Source organism: Lissotriton helveticus, chromosome 5_1 (assembly GCF_964261635.1).
Source record: "Lissotriton helveticus chromosome 5_1, aLisHel1.1, whole genome shotgun sequence".
Classification (NCBI taxonomy): Eukaryota; Metazoa; Chordata; class Amphibia; order Caudata; family Salamandridae; genus Lissotriton; species Lissotriton helveticus.
This window is the reverse complement of record NC_136065.1, coordinates 1,986,049,593-1,986,066,029: the sequence shown is the minus strand read 5'-3', so window position 1 is coordinate 1,986,066,029 and position 16,437 is coordinate 1,986,049,593. Positions and strand designations below refer to the sequence as shown.

The 16,437-nt window shown below is 46.7% G+C and overlaps 1 protein-coding gene across 4 annotated transcripts in view; it reads right to left on the bottom strand.

Moving 5' to 3' along the window:
• Positions 1 to 16,437, bottom strand: part of CASC3 (CASC3 exon junction complex subunit) — a 458,504-nt gene that overhangs the window by 88,578 nt on the left and 353,489 nt on the right. For all 4 annotated transcript variants that reach the window (XM_078645688.1, XM_078645689.1, XM_078645690.1 and 1 more), the window contains exon 12: positions 11,999 to 12,121. In XM_078645688.1, the coding sequence (XP_078501814.1) occupies positions 11,999 to 12,121 (123 nt within the window). The remainder of the gene's footprint in view (positions 1 to 11,998; positions 12,122 to 16,437) is intronic.

Below are 16,437 nucleotides of genomic sequence, written 5' to 3'. Positions count from 1 at the left end.
AGCACAATGTGTCTCATTCCTATGCGTGTGCCCATTGCTATACCCCGTATTGTTACCTTGAATGCGTCCCATTCCACACTGCGGGAGCTCGCCGATCCAGTGTTCGCATCAAAATAGGACGTGATTGCCTCCGCAAGTGTTGTGCAATAAACCGTGTCTTCCAACAGTTCCGGCGCGGGTCGCCAGGTAGGTATTGGCGCCAGGGTCCTGCCCCATCTGAACGTGACCTCTACCGGACTGTGGTCCGACAATGTCTTACCCATGTGCTCCGCCAGAGCGACCCGCCCCATCAGTGATGCAGTGCAAAAGACATGATCTATCCTGGTGTGTAAATTGTGGGGAGGTGAGTAGAAGGTGTATTCCCTATCCAGCACATGTTTGGCTCTCCACGCGTCCACTAGTCCCCACCCCTCCGCCCACCTCTTCAGCGCATCCGCATGTTTCCTACTCTCGACAGCCTGCAGTGGCGGGTGTGACCTATCCAACGAGATATCTAGCACTGCATTGTAGTCCCCACCTATGATCCAACTGTGGTCAGCCCATTCCGCCATAATACTATTTACTTGCCTTAAGAAGTCGGACTGACCCGAGTTGGGGGCATAAATACTGCCCAGCACCACAGGGACACCATCCAGCAGCCCACTAGCAAACACATATCTGCCTTCGTTATCAATGCGTTTCTCCACTAGTTTAAACGGTACAGAATTACGTATCCATATCGCAGCCCCTCTTGAGAATACAGAGTAAGAGGTAGCAAACAATTGCCCCTTCCACTTCTTAAGGAGCTTCCCACCCTCTGCAATGTTCAAATGAGTCTCTTGGAGGCAAGCGATCATGACTTTCCTGCGATTTAGCTGCGCCAGGAGCCTATGACGTTTATGGACAGAGCCCATTCCTCTGACATTCCATGTGCACAGTTTGTACTCATTGTTAGTCTCCATTATTCCCAGTTGTAGGCCTGATCAGTGAGTGCTGCGTTGCAAGTGGTCTCAACAATGCGGACCAAGCCCATAGTGCCATGTGAACATAGAACCCCCGAACATTCAGGTCCCTAAGCAAAAACTCTCGGGGACCAAACCAGGTCGCCCAACGTGGGCGAGCAAACAATCTAGTAATTTCCATTAGGTAGGGCGGTGGGCCACTCGCTCCGGAGCAGAGCCTGGTGACAGAACAGTTACTTGCCCTTAGCCGGTGTTCCCCCCCCCCCACATCCGCCCCTGTGACATGTATACGTTACCAATCGAAGCCTGTTAGCGTCACAGTCATATTTCATTGGCCACTTGCGCTGTGATTTTGGGGAACAGTTGCAGACTGTCAGCCGATCCCGATACCTCCGTCAGTGTTTCAGAGCGGTTGTCCGCTGCCGCGTGAACAGTGGCGTCGTGCGCCGCCAGGGCAGCCTCCGTCAGGTGTCCTATGCGCGCCTGGCTGCCAGATCCCGACGACTTTTGGCCCCCGCTGGACGTCGAGCCCTTGTTGTGGTGATCCAAGTTGGGTGCCTTGTGGCCCCGCTCCTGGTGTGAGGGTCCGCCGCCCCGGTCGTCCTCGAAAAGGTCTTGGGTAGTCGGCGGTGTAAGCGTCACCTCCATCCATTCCGCAGCTTCCTCCGGCGAGTCGAAGAAGTAGGATTTGTTGCCATGCAGTATCTTGAGGCGAGCAGGGAATAATAGGGCATATTTAAGGTTCCTGTCCCGTAGCTTGCGCTTCACTCCCAAAAACGTTGACCTGGCTCGTTGGACCGTCGGGGTAAAATCTGGGTACACTGAGATGGTTCTATCCTCATACCGTATCGGGGCCTTTTCTCTTGCCACTCGTAGTACAGCGTCCCTATCTTTGTAGTTTAGCAGGCGGGCAATGAGCGGCCTCGGCGGAGCCCCTGGCTTCGGTGGTATCGCCGGCATCCTGTGCGCCCTTTCCACGCTGTACAGCGGAGTGAGATCTTGCGGGCCAACTACCGTCTTCAGCCAGTCTTCCACGAATTGCGTGGGGTTCCTCCCTTCGCTGCGTTCCGGAATGCCCAAAATTCGCACGTTGTTGCGGCGGGAGCGTCCTTCCGCATCGTCCACCTTGCTCCACAGCAACTTGATTTGTTTCTCCATGCTTTCCAATTTCGTGGAGTGGACCGTCTGCTGCGGTATTAGGTCATCCAGCGCTATTTTGTGTTCGGTTACCTTTTCCGCTAGTTTGTTATGGTCTGCCCACAGTAGTGACAGGCCCGTTGCCATATTGTCCATTCGCATTTCTAGAGCTTCTCTGGACGCCTTGATTTCCGCCAGTATAAGGTCCAGTTTAGCTTCTTGGGTGGCCATCCCGGTTGGTGGGATGATCTCCGCATTAGAGGAGGCCAGTGGGTCCTCTGAGCCTGTGGACTGCAGTTCCGCGTTGGCGCCCGCGTCTTGCGCCTTAGCTCTGTTCCTCCCCATGATGCGCTCCGCTTCCGGGCGTGTGCCCCTCACTAGCAATCTCCGTGGGGGGTGCCCACCAGTCCTACCAGGGTATGCGTGGGCATCGCTTTGCCGCTTCGGGTGTCCGTCTGGATGTCTCTGTGCGCCACCCTGTGTCTCCACTCACGTCCACCACCAGGCAGTGGGTGAGTCCAGCGCAGATCGGTATCTCCCCAGTTCCCTGTCGAATACTGCACCCCCTGTCGAGGCAAGCTTATGTGGGTCCCCTCAGAATGGCACTTAGCGCTGGGGGGCACGGCTGCAGCGTCTCTGCTCGGTACAAAATGGTGGCTCTGCTAATATTTCCGGGCGCTATGCATACAACCCATGCATGCGAGGTCGGGGGTTGATGAAGGTGTTACTGGCAGCCCTGGGAGGTGTGTAGGCCCCTGTTGTAGGCGGACCGCCCTGACTCCACCAGCCCCAGCGAAGGCACGCAGCGCCAGGGGTCCCGCCGCAGGCTCAGCCACGGTAGCGCCGCAGCCCAGGACAAGATGGCGGCCGCTCTTCCCGTGTCCGGCTCCAGGCAGCCACCTTGTGCCCGCGAGGTCGGGGTCCAGCGGCCAGATCCCCGACGAACCCCACTCCACGCCGGGCAGCCTCGGAGCCCCGGTCGGTGCTCTGGTATCCTCCGATTCGAGCGCCGGGCCGCACGTCCCAGCGCTGCGCGTCCGGCGCCTCCCCCTCGCAGCCTCACAAGACTCTTCTCACTGCTCGGCTCACCTGCGCGGCCCGATGAATTGGACACCACGGGGCACCGCTATCGCTGGCTGTGTCCTGGCTGCTCGGGGTCCCCCTTCAATCGCGACTCACCACTCCGCTGGGTCACGGCGAGCAGGTGCCTCCCCCGGCGGCAGCGCGCGTTCACTGTGGGCCGCGGCTTCTGTTGGCTTGCTAGGCCACGTATGTGGCGCTCTTCCAGCCCGGCCTTCCAGGATGACACACGCTCGGCGGCGACCTTCTCGTGACCACCGCAAGCTCCGCTTCGTTTTAGATGTGGGTTGGGCGGCTTGTGGGTCAGGGTATGCAGGATGGTTCGCTTGTGTTGAGGGCCTCGGACGGAGCTACCCTAGAACACGTCCGCCATGTTCAGCTCGTGGCCACGCCCCCTCTCCCCTAGGTCCCTTAAGTCTCCTATTGAGCTTGTACCCGACTTAACTTATCTGCTCAATAAAACTACATGAAAACTACCTTCAAGCGTGGACCTAATTACTACATTATTTTGGCGACGATACTGAAGAACCTACCTGTGCCTTATGGAAACTGAAATCTACAATGGACTAAGGTAAAGCAACTTTCTTTAAGCAGTATCCCATATATTTAAGAACCTGACACCAGAGACCCCACCAGTGACCTCCATCTGTCGCCCGCTGAAGAGTGTCAGGACTTGTAACTTTTATACAAACTTGCCCTATTACAGTTTGCCGACAGCTGCCTTCAGATATATCAGAGCTATTTGAGGAGAAGAAGTGCTCAACGGTCATAGTGGCTGAAAACGATCTTCATGTTTGGACAGATCAGTGAGCTGGGTGATTTACTCGAGAGTTAATAATTGACAGCTACCTGCCTTTCATCGAGCATAAAATGAAATAGGTTATCTATGCGTAATCAGTAACCTTCTAGCAGCATGAGAATCAAACATCAATCTACTCACAAATAAACTTTCTGCCTTCGAACAAACATATGAATAAATTATTTATTCATATTTAAACATTGAATTTCTGGGGCTGACAGTGTAATGATCAAGCGACATCTAGTGGATTTTTCCCAGTACTTCACCCTGCTTAATATAGAGGTTTATTCGTCACTTTTATCTGTTAAGCGACAACAAGATCGGTGTTCGGAAGTCAGTGCCATCTAATACAGGTCATACAGTGTTTTAATTCATACTTGGATGGTTTTAATATTATTGATGGACTCATCCTCAGCATCGTGAGAATTTGGCAGTTGCAGGCATGTATCATGCGTCATTCGAATTAACCACAAGACTCATTCTTACCTCGAACCTCCGTCTCATGAGCTGGCATCGTCACAAGAGTCTCTACACAGTCCATATCGACGTGGTTGGAGTCCGTAAGAGCACGCACCTGCCGAGAGCCACCCGGTCTAAGCGTCAGAAGACGTAATGCCAGCTTCAGTACCACTTATTTTGGTGTTTACATGACGCTCTGCCCATTTTGGAAATATCGAGCGTCACCTCATTACCTTGTGAAAGGAAACCCTTATTGTGGAGTTCACTTTATTGGTGAGAATTGATCAGGGGAGGAACTCACATCTAATTTAAAATGTATTCGCTCACTGACACAACGGACCATTCTCAACTATCTAAACATCGCATGAAATGTCGGTAGAAGATTTGTTCTCAGAACTTGCTTCTTTGACAAAGTTCTCGGGTGAGAGAGTTCGCTCACCGGCGTACTTTTCTGTTTTCTTTTGCATGTATAGTTATCATTCTTGTTCCATTTGACATCATTTTAGCTTAAATATGTTTTTCTAACATTCGAGGTAACACCTCTCATCAGCCCGGCTAGCTTGATTCCAGTGGTGTGGAGTGCCTGGGACTCACGTCTGAGCATCCCCAGTACACTTAGAGCGGTAATTGCAAACACAACAGTGATGGACAGAATGTGGATCAATGTCACACATTACCTCGAAACCGGGCCGGTCCTCGGATGCTTGTTTCCGTTCTGGGAAGGACATGGCTTTTGTAGTTCGGACTGGACTGTTCCCATGGGGCAACAGGGTCAGCGCTGATTTGCATATTGCCATTGTCTAACCCAGGGTGGTGTGGAGTGGAAAAACGATGGATTTGGGCCCAGATCTTTTGACTGGGGTGAATGTGTGACATTGATCCACATTCTGTCCATCATTGTTGTGTTTGCAGTTACCGCTCTAAGTGTACTGGGGATGCTCAGACGTGAGTCCCAGACACTCCACACCACTGGAATCAAGCTAGCCGGGCTGATGAGAGGTGTTACCTCGAAACCGGGCCGGTCCTCGGATGCTTGTTTCCGTTCTGGGAAGGACATGGCTTTTGTAGTTCGGACTGGACTGTTCCCATGGGGCAACAGGGTCAGCGCTGATTTGCATATTGCCATTGTCTAACCCAGGGTGGTGTGGAGTGGAAAAACGATGGATTTGGGCCCAGATCTTTTGACTGGGGTGAATGTGTGACATTGATCCACATTCTGTCCATCATTGTTGTGTTTCCAGAGTGATATCTAGGCACACCACACCGAGTAGAAAAAGTAATCTAAAAAGTACTCAAGAGTAATCTGAAAAGTAATCACCAAGTAATTACAAATATCTATGGTCTTTAAATACTTTACAAATCTGTAACAAAGTCAATTTCATCCAGCTTGCTTATTTAGAAGATGATCGAATCGCCGTCAACCTCATAACTATATTAACTCCTGGTTTTATTATATACATTCAATAATAGTAGTTCAATGCCATGTTTTTTTAAGAGTTGCATGTTTTATTTTCTTCTACTCACTAGAGCGCTTTCTTTTTTCACTTGTGTGAGCACTGGATCACAGAAAAAATAAAAAAATATGTTGACTAAAGAAAGTTTTGATATGCTGCAATGAATTGCATTATACACAAAAAATATTGGAGGCTGTTCTACATTATAATTGTTCTGCCTCCACTTGATTATATACTCTAGAGTCCCGAATGAAAACAGTTGGAACCTATTACTAATTCTCTCTCCTTTTGCTGAAAAGGAACCTGTACAGAACCACTGGCCCAACTGAACCACTGTTCAAACATGCTTATTTTGAACAACGTGTTTTGAAAAATACAATTCTACTTACCTGTACCAAGACCTGCTTGGTTCAAAAAATAAAATACAACTAAAGAGATACTTTTAATACAAATAATTGGTCTGAGTTCATGCTTTGATTGTGTGAAATGATTTCTTGCCTGAGTGTGTACAATAAACGCTCAACACTACCCTCTGTTAAAGCCTTACTGCTCACTCACACTACCACAAATAGGGAATAAGGTATTATCTACTATTACCACTGTAAACCTTGGGAGATCCACTGGATTCTGGATACTATACCTTACTTTGGTATAGTATCTACAGAGCTAGCTTTCTACAATATTACACTCATTTCTCCACACTTAAGACCCCATATGGAGCGAATGTAAATGCTCACATAGTACTCCCAAAACAACCTACAGGTGATTTAAACCTCCCAACCTATATTCCAGCAGCAAACATTCAGCAGACCCCAAACAAACATTAACTGTAATTCCTAAATACCAGAAGTCAACATTAACTGTTATTCCTAAACACCAGAAGTCAACTTACATGAAAACTTACTAACCCGACATGGGCATTACTATTAATGTGTATATGAAGCAAGTCAATAACTAAGAATTGCCTACTGAAATGTTCCCCAACCTAATAATAGTTAGTGGGGAAAAGGCACATTTCTTAACAGAGGCACAAAGAACAATACCAACTCCATGAATGTAAAAAAAAAAAAACCCGCAGACTAATTAACTGAGGGTCATATTCAGATGAAAATTGGACAAAATCCAGGCAGGCAATATTTTGTCTTCCCATGACTTTAGGATATAGTACAGCTTCGAACTGGTGCCTCATTTATATCACCAATGTAATTGAAATTAGTTTAGCTTCTTTTTCTAAATTGCCATACAAATCTTGGATAGTCTTTCTTTAATGTCTTCAAACTTCTCCCAATCTAACAACAGCTTATTACCATGCTTCATGACGTTCAAGTATATACACCCAGTGTCTTCACTCCAACAGCCAGGTCTGGAATCCAAGGCATTGGTGAGGCTCTCTCATAAGTAAGTTGCATAACTATCCCCCCCCACACCCCTTCCAAACACCAACCCCTCTCCTCCTAATGCCAACTAACTCACGCAGGAGAGTTCCAATTCTCTTTGTAATGAGCACTGTCACAAGACCTCCGTCCATCGCCTCAAGTACAGCGCTAGCAGACAACCGCCCTATCTCATCTGGTCACTCAGCATTGGGATTTATAAAATATGCATAATGTATTTACCCAGAGCACTTTCCTGAAATTCTGTCAAGCTTCATATCCTAGTCAGGCTTCTTTCTTGTCACGGTGCTCATAACCCTCTGGAAATGCAGGAAGAGCTTGTGTTGCTTGACCAAGCAGTGACACATGAGCCTGGTACAAATGACACTAAAGCAAATGGAGCTATGTGAAACCCTCACAGTACACAAACACCACGCTGGTGCATAGGACCATCCCAAAGCCGTGTACTAGCCTGTGCCACAGTCACCTTCCCTCACCTTAATTGAGAACTCATCCTGTATGCTCACTAATGCTTCTCCATATGCCACTGTCACTATTGAACCTAACTGCCTGAAGCTCCATGGGTCGTAACAGAAGTATGTACATTCTCTGCGGCTTTCCACAGTCTTAACAGCACAATCCCCCACTGTCCTTAGAACACTGTCCCCATAGCGCTGTCCTTATACTTGGAATTATTCACTGGGATAGATCACATCAGTTTGTACTTCCCCCTCCGATAGCTCTTTGCCCGTAGCAGATATTGCCCAACCATCTAAGCCCCCACTCTCCAGCACCATCAGCTGCCATCACTTGCTGGCAGATTTGAGGGTGGACAGCATCGAACTAGTCTTCCATGGTCAGAGAGCTATCTTCCTTCAAACAACAGGCCTCCTCCTCTGCCAAAGGTGGCTCCAAACTGCCACCAGGACCCAGCTGTATGCAGGTCCTTAACAAACTAGTTGCCAAAAAGTGAAGTTAGAAGGCAGGGCTTCCTACAGGAGTCTGGAACCACTCAGGTAGGAGCCAAGTTCTTTATTTGATGTTAGGCCCTTAGGCTACAGCAACTGCAACTGTCCCCATCTCCTGGATTTCTCTTCACACCATACACCCACATTCTGTTACATCATTCAATCTCAGCACTCTATGCACCAGCTCAGACATACAGAGAATAGAGACACTGAATACTATATGCATGTTAGTTAAAAGCAACACAGAAGCAAAATGTAATTTAGCCATATAGACATCTGCTTCTGGCATGTAGTGCTGTAGATTCGCATGTTGTGCATGCTCCTGCCATCTAGTGTTGGGCTCGGATGTGTGCAAGTTGTTTTTCAACTCACTCTGGTAATGCATGTCAGGATACATTGTAAAAAGAAAGTGATGTATAGAGAGATGTCCATGCAAATGAAGGAAAGAAAGAGAAAATACTGCAACAGCCATAGGTATCCAGGGAGGAGGGTGGGTGCATGTGTATCTTAAGCAAAACATGCCAAACAGATATCTACAGGGTAATTACAAATTTCCATTTGACAGGTGTGGCTGTAGCTACACATACTGTGCATAGACTGTAAACTAGTCCTACCAACAGTGGTGCCTAGCATGTGGGTGGTGCAGTAGACTGGAAAAGTGTATGAAGTACTGCCTGACCAACTTTGCCTTGTCGGTAGACTATCACATCCACACAATAATGTTTAGTAAAGATGTGTGGTGTAGACCAGGTAGCTGCTTTGCATATGTCTGCTATTGGAATGTTTCCCAGGAAAACCATGCAGGCTCCTTTGTTTTGAGTGGAGTGAGCTCTAGGAGGAAAGGGCAATGTCCTTTTAGCCTGAGTCTTGCAATTCCGGATTTGGATAGGGCCTTCCCTCTATGGGGGTTGGAGAAAGCCATCAATATAGTACACAAGGGCTCGATTAACATCCAAAGTATGGACAGCCCGTCCTTCAACAGAATCAGGTTGTGGGGAAAAAACAGGGAGTTGCAAAGGATTGGTTAAGGTAGAACTGAGAGACCACTTTAGGAAGGCGTTTTGGGTTGGTGCGGAGGACAACCCTATCCCTGTGGATTTGGAAAAAAGGTTCTTCTAAGGTTAGTGCCTGAAGCTCACTGAAACGTCTGAGTGAAGTGATGGCAACCAAAAACACCTTCCGAAACAGAAACTGAAGGGCGCCGGAATGGAGGCGCTCAAATGGTGGACCCATCAATCTTGTCAAGCCAATGTTCCATGCGACGCCAGTGGAACCAGAGGAGGAATGAACCACTTAAGACCCTCCATGAAAGCCAAGATAGCTGGAATTCTGGATAGTGAAATGTGATGTCTGCTCTAAAGATAGGCGGACAGCAGCTAGGTGTAACCGTAGAGAAGTGTAGGCTAAGCCAGACACCAGAAAATGAATAAAGTAGCAGGCAATATCTTACACTTTGGCTGCCAGTCAGTCAATGTGGTGTGAGTGACAGTAGCACATGAATCTCTTCTACTAGGCAGCATAACGGGCACGGGTGGTAGAGGCCAGCGTTCAGTAGAAAGATTGAAATGCCCAAACTATGGGACATCAGGAGGCAAATCGCAAGACAGAGACCTGGGATCCGGTTGCACGATTTCTCCATGGCTCCGCGTGAGAAGGTCTAGACTGTTGGGGAGCGCCTGGTGCAGAACCACAGAGTTCGAGCAGTGTTGGAAACAAGGATTGGCGATCCCAGTTTGTGGCATTTCTGACAGGTGTAACTCTTGATGAGCCATTCCTCCAGTCGTACAGATAGCAGAAGACGTGGACGCTCTCTCTGTGTAGGAAATCGACCACTACCACGAAGCATTTGATGAACATTCTAAGTTTTGTGTTTGTGGCAGCTCCTTTGGGAGATCCCCTCTTGCCTCTGGAATTCTTACCGCTGTAGGAACCTCTGAAGTAACTCCGAGGAGAGGATTGCTGGCCCTGCAAACGCTGGTAGGTTGCAGAGGCATTTAGGGAAGTGGACTTGGAGCTTACACGAATGGGAGTAGAGCGAAAGGAACTGAGATTAGCCAGAGTTTGAAGGGCGCGCATTGCTTTCGCTGTATTTCTATTTAAAAAAATAATTCTAGCATCTGGTCAACTTGCGGGCCGAACAGAAGTTTGACAACTGAACGGCAATTTGAGTAAATTTTGCTGGACTTCCGACTTAAAGCCAGAGATATGGAGCCAGGCATGCCTGCGCAAAAGGTCACTAGAGTCGATTCCCCTCACAGCAGTGTCAGTTGACTCTCGGGCACAGAATATGGTGGTGTTAAAGGTCTGCTTGCCCATAGCAACGATTTCGTAAATCCGTGTATTGTGCTCCACTGAGAAATTTTGGAGGAGCTCCTACATCTAATCCCAGTGTACACGGTCATACCTAGAGAGGTCAATATAATTGGCAAACCGCCCTTGGTTGGCCAATTGTGCAGACACCCTTTTGCCCGCTACGTCGATGCATTCACTCTCCTTGTACAGTGGAGAGGCCTCACCAGTAGCCTAAGAGTTAGCCCTCTTATGGGCAGTACTAACCACTGGAGAGTTGGGTGGGAGCTGCCCCCATATGTATAATGAATCAGCAGGGGACACCTTATATTTCTTATCCATCTAAGGCAACGGTTCTGGTGTGGACAGGATCCCGCAAAAATTATGGGGTATGTCGGAGCATCTTCCCCATCGAGCTCCTCGGATCTGAAGTGGTTTGGTGTGCCGTCTCTGCTCCTACATGACATCTCGAGACATCAAGCCCAACAGTCACGAAGGGTCTTCTTGGTTCGGAAGGAGTGGCATACCATGCAAACAACCTCACTGTGTTCAGAAGACAAAAACAAGTTACAGACTTGATGGAGGTCGGTTTAAGAGTACTTCAAGTGGCAGCGAGGACAGTAACAAAACTGCGTCTGTTACATCACTGTTGAGACATAGTGGAGAGACGCGGACGGGATACGGGAGGAGTCCCCGAATGACAAAGGCTCACAAGGACTGAAGTCGGCCTAAGAGTCACCCGGCGAAGCTTGAGCCGTCGACCCAAGACGAGGGTAAAAATGGAGCAAGCATTCGATAACTATATCAGAGGGAAAGAAAGGTGGAGACCAATAAAAGCACAGCAACTGTGGTGAAACGGAGCACAATAGCACATGTCCAAAACCCAATGGCGTAAAGAAAACAATCTAACAATGGAGTCTAAGACTATGGGAATTACCAGCAAGAGGAGGAGTGACACTACCTCGAGACTCTTCGAAGAAAAAAACAACTTGCACCCATCTGGACTCTAAACTGGATTGCAGAAATAAGCACAGCATGTATATCTACAGACACATGCCAGGAACAATATGATTTTCCTTGAGAAAGACTCCCATCCAGGGAGCAAGAATACTACAATGACCACAAATTCAAATAATTGCAATTAATCAAAGTTACCTGCGATAATGAAATTATGAATCCTTTGTTTCCAGCACAGAACTAATGAGACCTAAAATAATGGAGTGGGTAGAAGCCCATTGATTCAGCTATAATACCAAAAAGGCTGTGATCATCTTTTAAACATCCTGTTATTTACTTACAAACAAACTAACACAAAAATGATCATTATGACCCAGCATTAATATATAAAATACCAAATTCTGTGAAAAAACGTATGTTAACAGGATTTACATCAAATGTTGCCGATTTTGGTTTGCCTGAACTTCCTACTTAAGACCATATGCAAGACATACTCAATGAATGCCTTTGCTCTACATGAGGAAGCTCTTGCTTGACTAACCTCAGGAGGCGGCGGTTTGATGGTGACAGGATGGGAAGTTCTGCGGGGAGGAGACAGCTTAGGTTGCACTTGTTGATGTACAGTGTTGTAATACGTGACACCACCATAAACTTGAGACTGCGCCTGTGGAGAAAGTAATAAATTATTTTATACAAGTAACTGTAATATATTCTATCTCAAATGAGTACAGTATGGTTCCTAGAATGAGTAGACAAAAAGTAAAATGATAATCTCCATTTTTATCATCAACATGTTAAGTAATGACCACTTGCATAAACTAACTCCCAAACATTTCCTGGTACAGTAGAGAACACCTAAATGGAGAAATCTATTTTAATTGACAATTCTGCATGCGTAAAATCAAGCACACAACAATGGTTTGAAGCTTCCTACTATTTTCAGGTCTATCAAGAGATACATTTCTATTAAAACTGTAAGATGTGAATGGATGCTTCAGGATTGATAACGCCCTCTTCTATTATGCTATTCAATTTGGTTTCAAATACTGCCTTGCTTCATGTTACTTATGCTAGCGCAGGTGGTGTGGGATGCATAAGTGCTTCAACTTCGCAAATGATACTAACAGCAGGCACTGGGCCTTCAATCGTTACCTGTGGAAGGCTTTCTGGTCTATCACATCATAACCTATGGGAAACAGATTCTTAGTCCCTCAATGATCTCTTGCGTGCACCACGGTTGGTGGATCTGTGGTAAGAAACTACTAATTACAGCTGAGAGTCCCCAAGACCTCCCAAACGACTTTGCACTAATCAGAGGCCTAGAAGAAGGCACCTAGGAACTGGAGTCTTCATCCAACACCATTTCTTCCTGACCAAGGAGCATAGTGAACTGTTCTGTCAGAGAGCTGAGGCACAAGGGGCAATGATCAATGGTAGTACTAACATCTGTCCCAGCGCGATGTCCAATTGTGAACAAACAGACAGATATAAGCTGCCATCTAAGCACGGTCTTAAGTGCAGATCTGTGGTTGGGGGACGGGGAGGAAGAGTAGTTTACATCTGAATCTGGACGTGTGGCTGGGAGGATGAGGCACAGGAGCAAGGCAATGTAGTTAAGGGTTTATCCCTCCTATGTCCTCAGGCAAGGCCAGGGAGGGAATAAAGCAAATCCATTCTGCCCTCCCCATTGATGCAAATGGTGCCAACAACTCCTCTGCAGTTGCTTGGTAAGGTTAGTTTTTGAATGCAGCATGTCAGTCTCACCTGTCCCTGCAGTATTGGCTGGCCAGGACACATTTTGGTGAAGGCCTTTTTTGTCCCATATCTCTTCCCAGTCTGTCAGGCAAGCCTGGCAGAGATGGAAAATTGCCAGTGACCAGTCCTGTCAAAGGAATAATGTTCTCCATAAGTTGGCAGGGTAAGCTCAGACGTGAGTCCCTTGCTCACTTTGCCACTGGATTCAAGCAAGCCGGGCTACGGCTGAAATGCCGGAAACCGGTCCTCGGAAGCTTGTTTCCGGTCCAGGGAAGGCATGGCTTGGCAGTTCGGGCTGGACTGTTCCCATGATTCAGAAAAGGGGGTGGTGATGAACCGAGTGTCTGAATTAAGCAGACCCCTCTTACCCAGTCCAAAGATCAGGGCTTGATCCATCACCGTTATTTAGCTCACTGCCCCATCCCAGCTCAGAACCTGGCTATATGCAAATTAGTCTGTCCTTGGCCCAGTGCATCATGGGAACAGGGCAGACCAAACTACCAAGCCAATTCTTCACCAGAAAGGATACAAGCTACCGGGGACCGGTTTCTGGTAGTTTGGTTTGCCCTGTTCCCATCATGCACTGTGACAGGAACAGACTAATTTGCATATAGCCAAGTTCTGAGCTGGGATGGTGCAGAGAGCTAAAAAACGGTGATGGATCAAGCCCTGATCTTTGGACTGGGTAAGAGTGGTCTGCTTAATTCAGGCACTCTGTTCATCACCACCCCCTTTTCTGAATCGGACTGTTCCCATGAGGCACATGACTGATTTGCATATGGCCATGTCAGAACTGGGGTGGCAGAGTGGACTAAAGAAGGGTGATGGATTTTACCCAGATCTGATGACTGGGTGTGAGTGTTTGATTGGTTCAGATGCTCCGTCCATCACCACCCCCTTTTGTACCACTTTGTTCGCCATAAGTTGGCAGGGTATGCTCAGAAGTGAGTCCCTTGCTCACTTTGCCACTGGATTCAAGCAAGCCGGGCTGAAGACGGCTGAAATGCCAGAAACCGTTCCTCGGAAGCTTGTTTCCAGTCCAGGGAAGGCATGGCTTGGCAGTTCGGGCTGGACTGTTCCCATGAGGCACAGGTCCAGACTGATTTGCATATGGCTATGTCTGAACTGGGGTGGCAGAGTGGGCTAAAGAACGGTGAAGGATTTTACCCAGATCTGTTGACTGGGTGTGAGTGTTTGATTGGTTCAGATGCTCCATCCATCACCACCCCCTTTTGTACCACAAAGGAATAATGCAACATTGCCTCTCCAGCTGTGATACATTATTTTTGTAATTTCCTCCAAATTAATGTAAAGGGGCAGGTCTTGTGAGTGTCCATTGTACTCTATGGAATATTCTGTTTATCTATTAAAGTAAATCCCAAACTTTGAAAAAATATATACATTTTGCACTCAATATGTGCATTTTTGCTTAAATCTCAGGTATGACAACAGATTATCACCCAAATAAAAGACATTAAAATGACAAAGGACCGCAGTGCCATTAACAAGTTATTAGAAAAACAAGGGGTTGGGCCCACTGGGAAAGAGGGTAGGTTGGGCCTCAATGTAAGACATCGCAAGCAGATTGACTTCGCGTCCGTGTACAAACGAGACACGCTCCCAACTGTGCCAAACTAAGAACAAAATCCATCCGACATAAAGCAGCGGCAGTTAATTCCGCGCCCCAAGGGTTGATACACAAAAATGTGATCCCAATCAAGAGATCGATCCCCAGCACGACGGCAGAAACGCCGCCCGAGCGCAACGGCTAAAGCTTGCTCCCACGGCAGCGACCACATTTTTCCAACAAGTGCAGCCTTGGACATGAAAACACAAGTTCCCATGGACCAGACTCATACCGCCCTGATGAGTCTTTTGAATCATAGAACGAGACTCGAAACGCGTCGGCATTTTTCCTTCAATGACATTCAATGCCAGCGATTTATGTGTATTATTTAGCTTATATCCTTCTGACTTGCACATAAGCGGATTGATACTGTATCGGGTTGATACATTTTCCAAGATTTTCCTCAAATTGGTGGTCTTGTATTGATTACTGAGACTGTAATAATGAGTAACAGTTCCATGTTTTAGCGAAATTGCGAGCACACTGCAATTGTTTATTGTATTGCATGTTCACTAATGTGTTTATTTCACTGTAAATATTTATGATTTATTTTCTATTTTGTGCAATGTGTTAATATGTGGCAATACGTGAAGTAAATGACGATCTTTTGTTTGTCTAGACATAAAAGAATCTGAAGATTCAGTTGAAAGAAATTGACAAATTCAATGTCAGGATAAATTTTGTTTATCAACAGTAATACATTCATTGTTTAATTTACAATAGAGGCTTAGGTAAACTCCCCCAATTTTGATATATTAACAAGTTATTAGCATTTGTTCAGAGGTACTGGCGTTATGCATGGAGAAACATTTACTATGGAATTTCCCATTTTGGAAAATAAAAAATATTTTGGGGACCTCTTACAACTTAAAAACTGCTGAACCGATCAGTATCAAATCTGGTATGCTTTCAGATGCCCCAAAGGTTGGTGCTGACTGGTCAAGTAAGGCAAAGTTACTAAATGGGCTTTCCTGGGAAGTGAAGAGTCAACCATAAATGCAAAGGCATGACTGAACCTCTGTAATGCATGTAGATTAGATGGCAACCAAGGATTAAATCATAATATACAAATAACTGTTCAGGCTAACAGACATGTCTAGGATTTCTAAGGTAGTATCTATAGGCTCTTAGCGACAATGATGAAATGCTGCTGCTAGAGGAGAGTATCAGGGAGAAAGATGGCAACAAAATTGTCCAATTAATATGAAAGTTAAAGATAACCGTCGGTAGGAGTGGGGCGCTTAAAGTTTTTAACTTCATGTTTTCGAAGAGCACAATATAAGGCTCATGTGCACAAATCTTGGCTCTCTGTCACACTTTTAGAGGTCAAATTGTTACTTTCAGTGACTATGACTAGTGCAATATGTATGGTTTGTTTTTTTTCCATGCCCCTGGCAACATCAAAAGCTGAATTGCTCAAATTCCAATACATTAGATAGTCATGTGGAAATATGCTTCACCTTTCTCAGAATCATCCAGGAGTCAGAGGAAATATTTACATGGATACATAAAACTATTTGGGAATAAAACATTGGAAAGCTGTATTGTAGGACATTGCCAAACACCCTAGAGAAGATCTGGCCATCACGGAAGTCTCC